This window comes from Suncus etruscus, chromosome 1 (assembly GCF_024139225.1).
Source record: "Suncus etruscus isolate mSunEtr1 chromosome 1, mSunEtr1.pri.cur, whole genome shotgun sequence".
NCBI lineage: Eukaryota > Metazoa > Chordata > Mammalia > Eulipotyphla > Soricidae > Suncus > Suncus etruscus.
The window spans coordinates 175,110,306-175,123,368 of record NC_064848.1 but is presented as its reverse complement, the minus strand read 5'-3'; the positions used below and the strand labels follow the sequence as shown (position 1 = coordinate 175,123,368).

The following is a 13,063-nucleotide window of genomic DNA, read 5'->3' as shown; positions in this document are numbered from 1 at the left end:
TATTCCCAGAGCCTAAGAATCCTTACCCAGGGGACCTTTCCTTGCTGTGAGTTGCTTCTTTCGCTCTCCTGTTTCTGGCTGGAGTGGATAAACTTGTGTCTTTACTAGACTTGCTAGCAGACCCTTATTTCTGAAATAAGGTATCCCATCTGTTCTGAAGGCAGATATTTTCAGGTGGGTTGGACTGGCATTTTATACTGGCATCCACCTAAAATATTAAACCCACTCGTTATTATGAATTACCCAAAAATATCTATTAGAAGGTATCAGAGTTCTATCATAAAAACATAACCCAATAAACCAAAAATCAAAATCAATCATAAATAAACATGCTCATTAGGTTTTCATCTTTCTGATAAATACTATCTTTTATTTTGCTCAGTTGATTTGAATATTCAAAAGAATGCATGTTTCCTCATACATAAACCATTAACATATATATGGAGCTAAAATACTTGTTTATGATCAGAGGAAGATTCAGCACAAAGCTTAGAGATTTTTCTAAAATACACTTAAATCCACAATTGGTGACCACCATTATATTTTTCCACAATAGCACTCCTTCCATCAAATTTTCCCTTCTGTTGGTAATACTGGAATGGCCACAGAAAAAATCCTGTTGAACAATATCAATGGGATATGTTCTACTTACTGTTTATTCTTTGGACTGAGGCCCTCAAAATTGTTATAAGCTTCAGTCCTGATAAAAACTATATACTATCCTGCTTGTTACATAGAAGTTTATTTCTTGGATTTCCTGTTTTCTTTGAAACATCCTATACCCTTCATCAGGTAAGGATTTTTGAAATACTTTGTTTATCTTTGTAAATTCATTTAAAAATAAGTTGGGTACCAGAGTGATAGCACTAGCCCTAGGGCATTTGCCTTGCATGTGATCTGACCCAGGACTGACCCAACTTTGATCCCGGGCATCCCATATGGTCCCCCGAGCCTGCCAGGAGTGATTGCAGAGCCAGGAGTAATCCCTTGAGCACCACTGGTGTGGCCCCAAAACCTAAATTAACTAATTAAAATATGTTGATATTAGGGGAGAAGGGCAAAAATGTTAATACTAAAAATATAATACATATTTTAAGTTTCACTTAAAATGATAAAATTAATAAATAGGAAAAAAAGCTGCAAAAAGTTGTTATGTTAATATTTTTTAAAGAAAATTTACCATGTTAATGCAATTTTAAAAGTACAATATTTGATCTGACAATGAAGGAATAAGATAAATTCTGTTTGTACTTACCACAATTCATTTGAAACTTAATGGGACTATCTTTAGTTTGCTGAACTTAAAATATTATTTTGACATATAATATTCTGTTTTTAACAGCTAAACTAAAAATGAATTGATAAAAATCTTGATATGGATCTGAAACTAGAGCTAAAAAAAACACTGCATTTTAGAAAAATATGCCAAAATACAAAATATGCCAAAAATATCTTGATAGGTTTCTAACAAGAAAAATATTTTAGAGTACACCAAATGAAAAAAATAAAACGGGTGCCAGAGAGATAGCACAGTGGTAAGGCATTTGCCTTGCACACAGCCCGATCCAGGACGGATGGTGGTTCTCGATCCCGGCGTTCCATATGGTCCCTCAAGCCTGCCAGGAGGCGATCTTCATGAGTGCAGAGCCCAGAAGTAACCTCTGAGTGCCGCTGGGTGTGACACCCCCCAAAACCAAACAAAACAACAAACAAAAAAACATAGACATAGGGGCCCTCTAGATAGTACAGTTGATAGGGCATTTGCCTTGCATACAGGCGACCCAGTTCACCCCCAGTATCTCAGATTGTCCTCCTCACCTCTACTAGGGGTGATTCCTAAGTGCAGAATCTCTGAGCCACTGTAGTTTGTGCCTCAATAGTTAGGAAAAAAACAAACCACCAAAAAAAATACACATATACATATAAAAGACTGTTTTTCAAATTAAAAGTAAAAAGATACTTAATTCATAAAAAGCAATTTTCTTAAGTATTATAAAGTTGAAGTTAGAAACAAAGTCAAAGCAATAATTATTCTACTTTCTCAGTGTCTCATAAACTAGTCAAAGTTCTGCTTTAGGATGCAGAAATCAATAAGAAAATTCAAACAGTATGCTTATAAATAAAATTAGATTTCAATAATAAGAAAATATTTAAAAAGAAACCTTAAAGTCACAACCTCCATGCTACAAATAACTAGAAAATTCCTGATATTATTTGACATTGTTATATAAACTATCCTTCTTGGTGGCATTATTTATATCAGACAGGCCCAACCAGTTCATTCAAATTCAGGAAGAAAAAGCAAGTGATGCTTTCAAGCTTGTTTTTCTATCATGGTGCTCAATCCGAATTCCCCTCTCTAGAGTTTGACCCTCAGACCCTCAACACAGTGAGAAGAGGTCTAGAAAGTTAAGGTTGCTTATTTCTGAATCTTTCATACAGGACCACTGGGACAGGATACTTCTGCTCAGCATAACTGGCATTGAATCCAAGTAAAATTTTGGTCAAACTCTTCACTAGGACAGTCCCTCGTGCAAGAAGCACAAAAGACTGTGAGATTTTATTCAGATTTTTTTTGTCCCCTTACCTGGTGTGTGCTGAATGGCAGCCCTTCCTGCACAAAAACTATTGATGATGAAGATGGATTTATGACTTAGCTGCTCCTTCAGTTTGGCATGAGCTTGTTGGATAGCCAGCAGATTCCTGCACTGTAGTAATTTTCAACAGTTGAGCTGTGTGGATGGTATAGATGTACTCGGGTGACTGTGGTAGAGAGCAGTAATTGCTTGTTTCTGTTCCAACCATAAAAGATGTAATATCTGAGCCTACAGGAGTAAGTGGCTCCAGCTGGCTAGCCTGACTTGTGGCAGATGGGTTGCTGTTAGAATTAGCTAGGATATGTTGGCCTCTGTTAGACTGAGATGTTGGACACTGATTTTCGACAGGCTCCACCTTTACCATCTCCAATTCTAGAGGGAGGAATGCAACTCATCTACTATCTGAAAAACAGCCTCTAGGTTAACTTCTGTCTTTTTATTTTCATCAGTAGCACTGCAAAGGCCAATTAGAAGGTAGAAATTCAACTGGATAGGAGGATTGCATTGAAGGATTTCTGAGAAAAGAGAAATAGGACTGTTTGGATAGAAAATCAACAAATAAGATTAAGGAGGAAAGCAATAATACTTAGGCTGATGAATGTTAATATAAGTAGTAAACTTAAAGCTCATTAAAGGGGCCGGCGAGGAGGTGGCCGCAGGAGGTAAGGTGCCTGCCTTGCCCTGCGCTAGCCTAGGACGGACCCGCGGTTCGATCCCCCGGCGTCCCATATGGTCCCCCAAGAAGCCAGGAGCAACTTCCTGAGCGCATAGCCAGGAGTAACCCCTGAGCGTCACTGGGTGTGGCCCAAAAACCAAAAAAAAAAAAAAAGCTCATTGAAGAAAGTGGGAATGCCAACTTTTCAGCAATGGTAGCTTCAACTGTACTGTTGACATCGTAATGTCAACACTATGCTATTTTAGTATGGAATGGACTAAGAGGGTTAAAGAATACAAAACCAAAAGTCTCTATTATCCAAATAACTAGTTGCTGGATAAAATGTCTATAATACCAACATTTTCATAACATTGTCAAAAACACATCACTTGTTGGGGTGAGGCAGATAGCATCAAGGACTGGAGCACATGCTTTTCAAGTAAGAGGTTGGTTCTATTCCAGGATTGAATGTCCCCCCAAGTACCATGGTGGAGTAGTCCCCCAATGAAGAACCACGCTATGTAGCCCAAAACCAATAATAATAATAAATAAAAAGAAACCAAAATTCATTTTTCATACAGTCCACCCAATGCTTCTACAGATCTTAAGGAAGAGATGATACTCTGTGCCGATTATCTGAGGAAAAATGAATAAAATAGAAAATAGCTTTGTTTCCTAAGATTAATGTTTTGAATAATAACACAATATATTGAAAATCACTATCAGGGGCCGGGCTGGTGGCGCTGGAGGTAAGGTGCCTGCCTTACCTGCGCTAGCCTAGGAGACGGACCGCGGTTTCGATCCCCCGGCGTCCCATATGGTCCCCAAGCCAAGGAGCGACTTCTGAGCGCATAGCCAGGAGTAACCCCTGAGCGTTACCGGGTGTGGCCCAAAAACCAAAAAAAAAAAAAAAAAAAAAAAAAGAAAATCACTATCAGGGCTGGAGCGGTGGCACGGAGTGGTAAGGCATCTGCCTTGCCAGTGCTAGCCTAGGATAAACCTCGGTTCAATCCCCAGGCATCCCATATAGTTCCCCATGCCAGGAGCGATTTCTGAGCACATAGCCAGGAGTAACCCCTGAACATCACCAGGTATGCTCCACCCCCCAAAAAAAAACCAACAACAACAAATCACTATCATTTTTAGACTGATATCTTGAAGATGTATTCTCTTATAAATAATGCTTTGTAGAGTTTTTTGTTTACATGTTTGATAATCTAAAGCTGTCAACATACAGCATTTATTACATATATAACAAGCTAATAGTCAAGTGCAGTTTTGCACTGATTGTGTCTAATAAGTATTATCTCATATTATAAAAATAAAATACATATTTATAATCTGAGATGATTATGGCTAAACCTGCTATATTAAGAGAGTCCATGGGCTGGAGAGAGTGCAGAGTAGTCTTGCATCTACTTCAATTCTCAGCACTACAGATGGTTCCCCAAACATTGCCAGGTCATTCGGTCACTCCTGAGCACAGAGCCAGAAATTGCACATGAGCAATATTGGGTGTGGCCCAAAAATGAAAAATAAATAAAGCATGCCATGTTACAAAACATGTGTGAGTGACTTGAATAACACCAATGCCAAAACATGTAAATTTGAACAGCATAAGCATCAAGCTAGTTTACTAGAGCCAACAACATAATTGAATTATTATCACATGCCAAGTAAAGTGCTCTATGTACTTTATAATATTTAATCCTTATAACTGTTCTGTGAAATGTGGTTGTTTCCATTTCCAAATGATAAAAGTTCAGTGAAATTTTGCAATTTATCCAAAAAGAACAATAAAATAATTGAGAAAGCCAGATTTCAAACCCAGTTTGCATGACTCAAGAGTTCTTGTTCTTAGCCCATTACATTATACTCAATGCCACCACACTTTTTTTTTTTTTTTTTTTGTGGTTTTTGGGTCACACCCGGCAGTGCTCAGGGGTTTTTCCTGGCTCCATGCTCAGAAATTGCTCCTGGCAGGCACAGGGGACCATATGGGGCACCGGGATTCAAACCGATGACCTCCTGCATGAAAGGCAAACGCCTTACCTCCATGCTATCTCTCCGGCCCCGCCACCACACTCTTACCAACATTTATAAGCAAGATAAATTAACAGAATTTATTTTTAGAATGGCCTCTGAAACCCTTCCTTTTGTTTAATTTAAAATTTTTATGTCTACTGATTTGCATTTTCTTATCGTGAACATGTATTATCTTTATATTAAGAGCTTTTTTCAATGTTTTAAATTAATTATTCTAAAAAACAACTATAGGGCCAGAGTGATAGTACAGAGGGTAGGATGCTTGCTTTGTATGCAGCTGACCTAGATTCAATACCCAGAACCACAAATAATCCCCTAAGAGTGCCAGGAGTGATCCCTGAGTGCAGAGTCAGGAGTAAGCCCTGAACACTGCTGGTTATGGTTCAACACCAAAGTAATAATAAAAACTATATATAAATATAAAGCTGGAGTTATAGTACATCAGGTAAGGCATTTACCTTGCATGCAGCCAACCTGAATTTGATTCTTGGCACTCCATAAGGTCCCCTAAGCATTAGCAGAAGCAATCCCTGAGCACAGAGCCAAGTTAGCTCTGAGCAGTATGGTGTGCCCCCCCCAAAAAAAAAACCAAAAATACATATATATAAAATACATAGGTGGTGCATTAGTATCTCTACTGTAATCCAGGAGCATGTCTAGACATTTACAAGAGTATCCAATTCGTGAGATTATATAATTGTGTGTGTATGTGTCCCTCTAGTGAAGATTAATAAACTGAACTACTCATTGTGGATGTTATCTGGCATTCAAAACATCCACCGAGTGCCAGGGTTGGAATTTGGTGGTAGAGTGCCTACTTGGCATGTTTAAGGCCTAGAATTTTATCTCTGGCATAGCAAAAATAAATTAAAAAAAAAAAAGGAGAGGAAAGGAAAGGAGAGGAGAGGTGAGGAGAGGAGAGGGGAGGGGAGGGGAGAGTTGAGGAGAGGAGAGGGAAGGGAAGGGGAGGGGAGGGGAGAGGAGAGTTGAGGAGAAGAGAGGGGAGGGGAGGGGAGAGGAGAGTTGAGGAGAGGAGAGGGGAGGGGAGAGGTGAGGAGAGGAGAGGGGAGGAGAGGGGAGGAGAGGGGGAGAGGAGGGGAGGGGAGAGGAGAGCAGAAGAGAAGAGAGGAGAGGAGAGGAGAGGAGAGGAGAGGAGAGGAGAGGAGAGGAGAGGAGAGGGAGAGAGGAGGAGAGAGAGGGGAGGAGAGAGGGGGGGGGAGGAGAGGAGAGGAGAGGGGAGGAGATGGGAGGGGAGGAGAGGAGAGGAGAGGGGAGGAGATGGGAGGGGAGGAGAGGGGAGGAGAGGAGAGGGGAGGAGATGGGAGGGGAGGAGAGGAGAGAGCAGGGGAGGAGAGGGGAGGGGAGGAGAAAGGAAAAGAAAAGAAAGAAGAAAGGAAAGAAGGGGCTGGAGAGATAGTATGGAGGTAAGGAGTTTGCCTTTCATGCAGAAGGTTATTGGTTCGAATCCCGGCATCCCATATGGTCCCCCAAGCCTGCCAGGAGTGTTTTCTGAGCGTGGAGCCAGGAGTAATCCCTGAGAGCTGCCGGGTGTGACACAAAAACAAAACAACAAACAAAAAAAAAAAAGAAAGGAAAGGAGAAGAGAGGCGAGAAGAGAAGAGGGGAGGGGAGGGAAAGAGAGGAGAAGGGAGGGAAGGGGAGGGAGGGAAGGGGAGGGAGGGAGGGAGGGAGGGAGGAAGGAAGGAAGGAAGGAAGGAAGGAAGGAAGGAAGGAAGGAAGGAAGGAAGGAAGGAAGGAAGGAAGGAAGGAAGGAAGGAAGGAAGGAAGGAAGGAAGGAAGGAAGGAAGGAAGGGTCAGTCTAAGTAGGTGGCCAAGGAGATTCCTGGCACCACATGCCCCCACCAACAGGCACAGCCAGGGGGCCGGAGAGATAGCACAGTGGTAGTGCATTTGCCTTGCATAAAGCCAACCTGGGAGGGACTTGCTTCAACTCCTAGCTTCCCATATGGTCCCCCAGCCTGCCAGGGGCGATTTCTGAGTGCAGAGCCAGGAGTGACCTGAGTGTCGCTGGGTGTGCTGCTAGGTGTGGCCCAAAAACCAACCAACCAACCAATCAATATATAAATAAAGTTTAAAAAAAAAACAACAGGCACAGCCAGATGTTGCACCAACAACACAGCTCCCCGCCCCCCCCCCCAGCACATTGAATCCAAGAAGCACCTCATTGCCGGGCCATGAACTAAACTCAAAATATTGCAGTCTATGAGTGATCCCCCAAGTAGTGTTGGGTAAGATCCTCCAAAATATGTCCAACTAAGTTCCTTTGGTCTGAATCTATATTATTCCAAAAGACGATAATTATAATTTAGCTTCCCATATAGAAGTTATAGGAAAATAAAAGAATTCTTTGACTTCTGAAATGTCACTAGCTATTTTCTTAGGAATGGAGGCTATCTCAACTAGATGACATCAACAACAAATAAATACATAGTCCAATTTTTCAGCAACTGCATCACAAAAATGTAAAACATGGAATTAAATCTTATCTTATAAAGTAGTCTAGAATGTGTAACAAATAAAGAGAAGGTAATTAAAGGACAATTTTACAACATGAGGTGGTCTAAGACTAAAGGGAATCATCAGCCTTAGTTTTTTCAATTTTGAAATCATTCTTCCTTTCTCCTTTAAAAAGAAAAGGACTAGGGCCAGAGCAATAGCACAGTGAGTAGGGCATTTGCCTTGCACGCAACAATCTCGGGTTTGATCCCAGAATTTCATATGGTCGCCCAAGTCTGCCAGGAATGATTTTTTAGTGCAGAGCCAGGAGTAACCCCTGAGTGTTGCTGGGTATGACACACCACCCCCCAAAAAAAGGAAAGAAAAGAAAAAAGAAAAAGAAAAGGGCCATACTAGAAGAATCTTCCATTGGCGACATAAGTAGTTCTACAATTTATCTAATATTCTTATTTTATCGTGTAAGAACCTAAAAAAGCATCATTAAAATTTCAACAATTTCAACAGCAGGGAAAATATTGTTTGCCTATGCAGAGATTTTTGGTGATCACTAAACATATGAGTCTATTGAGCTGAGCACCTGAAATGTGGTTAGTGTGACTGAGGAATAAAATTTAACTAAATTTAAAGAACCTCAAATAAGGGCCGGAGTGAGAGAACATAGTACAATGGGGAGGGCATTTGCTTTGCACACGGCTGACCTAGGTTCGATCCCTAGCATCCCATATGGTCCCCAGAGTCTGCCATTAATTTTTGAGGCAGAGCTAGGAATAACCCCTCAGTGCATACGAGTGTGGCCCCAAAACAACACAAACAGAAAGAGCCTCACGTGGCTAGTAGCTCCAAGATTAGACAGTATAGAACTAGAATTCTCAGATGTCTCTTATCTCAACTCCTTTTTTTTAAGAATTGAAAAAAAAAACTTTAGCCAGAATTAGCTTATTTCTGGCTTCTCATAAAGGTAAATGTACTCACAAAAATTACACAAGGTCAGTAAGGTCTCATGTAAAGCACAGAGTTATGTCTACTGTTCTACAAATCTCACCTGGAAATAGTTGCAGTGAGCATAGGAAGAGGCAGTGGGTGTGACACAACTACTTAGAGCGTCCATGTGGGTAGAAGGCGAGCAGCACTGTAGCACAGCTAGAACAAATTCAAAGACAGACATGTCGTCAACCTAAATAAACCTCCACAGCACCCAATTTAGAAAGGAGAATTTCCACTAGCTCCCCTTCATGGGCTTAATACATTTATATTTAGTCCACTTAAGTCTGATTAATTTTTGCAAACAGAAATAAACTAATTTTTGAAAGGTCCTATTTACTTATGATTCTTTAACACCCACACATTTTAATCTAACCAAATATTTAACCTTACTGAAATTAATTTTATTTTGTTGAAAATATTAAAACACAGTTAGAATTCAAAGTAAGCATTTCAATCATTTAATAGTCACAACCACTTGGGGGAGGGGTTGTTTTTAAGATATACAATAAGCGAACTCCCCCAAACATTACTAAAATTAAACATCCAGTGAAATCTGTACAAAATCAAAATGTTTTAGTCATTGAGCTGGGTGGCCAGGAATGTGGCCTGGTTTTAGAGGCCAGCTCTAAAATGTTAATATCTGTGTAAGGTTGATTTGCAATTGATATCTGTGGAGCTCAGTTTTTATTATATTGCACCAAAATTATAATACTACCCGCCTAACATAATTGGTGAGGGATGAATGCATTGACATACATAAAGCACTGATAAAATAGTACAAGCATATAGTAAGAATCAGCAAGCATTAGCTTCTATTATTTTCACTAATGAAAGACATTTTACAAACTTTCCCTTTATAGTTATTATAATACTATGAAAATATGGAGCTCTTTTCTTTGTACTGGAACAATTACAAATATAATCTTAATGGTTAAGTCTCCTCTGTTCCAGAGACTCTCAAGCACAAATGAGAACCAGTTAAAACATCATACCTCTGGATTAAACAGAAGATGACATTTATTGCACCTACCATTTCCAGACACAGAAATAGAAGCCTTGCATATATTGCCTCATTTAATCCAAATGATTAATTGGATGAGGTGTCAACATTGCTCAACAAAATCATAAGATGAAAGCTCAGACGATAATTAAATTTAGCAAAAGTCACACACAAAGTCAATTATGAAAAGCCAGGAGACAAACTCCAAAGAAAATGGTCTCAAATATATAATTCCTTAAATTTTTCTTCTTCCTAAAATGTATTTTATTTTTATTAAAGCCCAAGCTCTAATGAATTAAATACAAATATCTTGATTTGTATCTAGGTTGATAAACATATCAAATTTGTTAATTTTATTTTACTGTCAGTTATTCTTTTATTGTTCGTGTGTTAATTTTATCTAGATGAATTTCTTTTGTTTTGTTTTGTTTTGGGGCCATACCCAGCAATGCTCACCTGGCTTACTTCTGAATCTGTGCTCAACAATCACTGAAAATTAAACCCAGGTCAGCCACATGCAAGGCTAATACCCTGCATGCTATATTATCTTTCCAGTCTTCAATAATTTTTGTAGAATTTATTGTATATAATAAATTACATGCTGAATATTTTAAAGAATGTAGTAAGAGGTAGTATTTTTATAGAGACATTTTTCATATTTGGGCATGCTAATAAAATCATTAAATAACAACCATTAATCTTTTAAAGCAAAATGTGCTAAGATCATAAAAGTCTATGAAAATGTTCCTCTATTTTTCTGTATTTACTATTAATTTTAAAATAAGCATATAAGTGCTGGAGCGGTGGCACAAGAGGTAAGGCATCTATCTGCCTTGCCCGCGCTAGCCTAGCACGAACTGTGGTTCGATCCCCCGGCATCCCATATGGTGCCCCAGCCAGGAGCGATTTCTGAACGCACAGCCAGGAGTAACCCCTGAGCGTCACTGGGTGTAGCCCCAAAACCAAAAATAAAATAAAATAAAAGCATATAGATATCACATGCATAGATTTTGTACATAAAAAGAAAATGTTAAATAATGGGACAGAATTAGTCTTAAGCTATAAATATTAAGGATTGATATTTTCTAAATTACATCTTTTTAGCAAGTTCAGTGATTGAAAAAGCTGGTGGTGGCAGGCACTGCTCAGGAGTTGAGCTTTGCAGATATGAGGCACTAGATTTGAGTCCCACCAGTGGAAAAAAAAAAATTAAGCTAGATATTACTAAGATACCACATCAGGGGCCAAAGAAAGAGTGAGTGTGGCCCAAAATTAAAACAAAAAAAAAATGCCACAGAAAACTCAACTTTTCATTTCCAGTGTATGTTAGACAAAGGTTACACTTTAACCTTTCAAAAATTCAAATATACACTATAACTGTTTTGGATATGAAGTTTATTTTCATAGGCATTTATAAGTATATATATCCAAAAAAAATAAGTTAAATTTAAAGACCAAAGCACCAAGGAAGGGATTGCAACATTTGCCAAATTTTCATCAGATAAAAAAAAAAAGTCAGGATTTTTTTTTTCTAACATTTTAATAGCAAAGAAAAACTGAGCCCTCTAGTGGTAGGAAAAGACTTAATCAGGAGTGTGAAGTGTGAAGTGTGTGGGAAACTTCTACCTAAATTAAACAGTACTGTTAAAGAGAGCGTTTACCATTCTTGTTTTTTTGTAAGTGCCTGTCCATAGAGACAAGACAGGGGTTGGGAGGGATAATGGGGACAGATGGCTGAGGAAAGGGGACTCTGGTGAAGAGATTGGTGTTCTATCATTCTATGCCTGAAACTCAGTCATTAATAACCTGCTCATTCACAGTGATTTAATAAATATATATTTTTAATATTTTTCATGTCAAATAAAAATTTTTAGAAAAGTATTGAGGCTGGAGCAGTGGCACAAGCAGTAGGGCATTTACCTTACACTAGGAGAGACCGAGGTTTGATCACCCAGTGTCCCATATGGTCAGCCAGGAGCGATTTCTGAGCTCAGAGCCAGGAGTAATCCCTGAGCATCACCGGGTGTGGCCCAAAAAAAACAAAAAAGAAAAAACAAAAAAGAAAAGAAAAGTATCTGTCATAGAGGCAAGCTGGTGGGAGGGAGGGAAAAAGAGGGTCACTGGTGGAGGGAAGTAGATACTGGTATTGGAATACCATATGCCTAAAGCAGAATTATAAATAAGTCTGTGACTAAACTGCTTTAAAAATGAGGCACCATAAATGTGTTTCCTTAAAATAAATCAATGAAGTTATGAGCTAATTTTTCTAATATTGGTATATTCTAAATTTATTTTACATTTCTACAATTGTTATAGCATGCTTAAAATGTCTATCGAACAAACTAGAATATATAATGAAGAATATATTGGTACATAGCTTAACAGCCAATTTGGTGCCTAAGAAAACAGAATAATGAATATCTTTCAAATATTCATTCAATAACAAGTATTCAGTAACAAAAGGATGGTAGAAAAGTACCTGAGTGAAGAAGAGGAGTTGAATATAAAATCCTCAATGACTTTTTTCTTACAAGCATAGTCCTACTTCGTATGTCAACAAAACTGAACAAAGCATGCAATTTTACTGAATAAGAAAACCTAGCTATAGAAACTTAACTTGTGCTTACTACAAATTAATTTGTATTATGAACAAACTGTTTAATGCACTAACATTTCTAAAACTCAATTTATTGCTATGTGATGTCCCAAAACACTCATTTGTATAAAGACCTTTCAGAGTCTTCCTGAAGGCAGTATTCTCCTAAGGCGCAGAACTGCATAGGGAATGAATGAAAAACTGAAAAAATGAAAAGAATTCTATTTCAAATATAAATGTAAGATTATGTTAGATTAGGAAAAACAATTTTTCATATATTTCATCCTGTGGAGATAATTCATTTATATAATTAAAGTGTGTTTGATTTTAATCTATTCTAGAACAGTACATTGTCAATAGCGAGAAAATTCCCAATATAAATGCTAAAAAAAAAAATAAGAGCTTCCAAACAGCAAACATAATTTAAAAAATAACTCACTATATCGGCTTAAACCCAACATCTTTTTTTTTGGGGGGGGGGCCACACCCAGCGATGCTCAGGGGTTACTCCTGGCTGTCTGCTCAGAAATAGCTGCTGGATGGGGCCGGGCGGTGGCGCTCGAGGTAAGGTGCCTGCCTTACCTGCGCTAGCCTAGGAGACGGACCGCGGTTCGATCCCCCGGCGTCCCATATGGTCCCCCAAGCCAGGAGCGACTTCTGAGCGCATAGCCAGGAGTAACCCCTGAGCGTCACCGGGTGTGGCCCAA

At 38.9% G+C, this 13,063-nt stretch overlaps 1 protein-coding gene across 1 annotated transcript in view; it reads right to left on the bottom strand.

Moving 5' to 3' along the window:
* HSF5 (heat shock transcription factor 5) overlaps positions 1-13,063 on the bottom strand; it is a 52,576-nt gene that overhangs the window by 16,909 nt on the left and 22,604 nt on the right. The window contains 8 exon segments of the mRNA XM_049771688.1: positions 36-65; positions 68-208; positions 2,588-2,647; positions 2,649-2,693; positions 2,695-2,973; positions 2,976-3,056; positions 3,058-3,112; positions 8,802-8,916. Of these exon segments, the coding sequence (XP_049627645.1) occupies positions 36-65; positions 68-208; positions 2,588-2,647; positions 2,649-2,693; positions 2,695-2,973; positions 2,976-3,056; positions 3,058-3,112; positions 8,802-8,916 (806 nt within the window).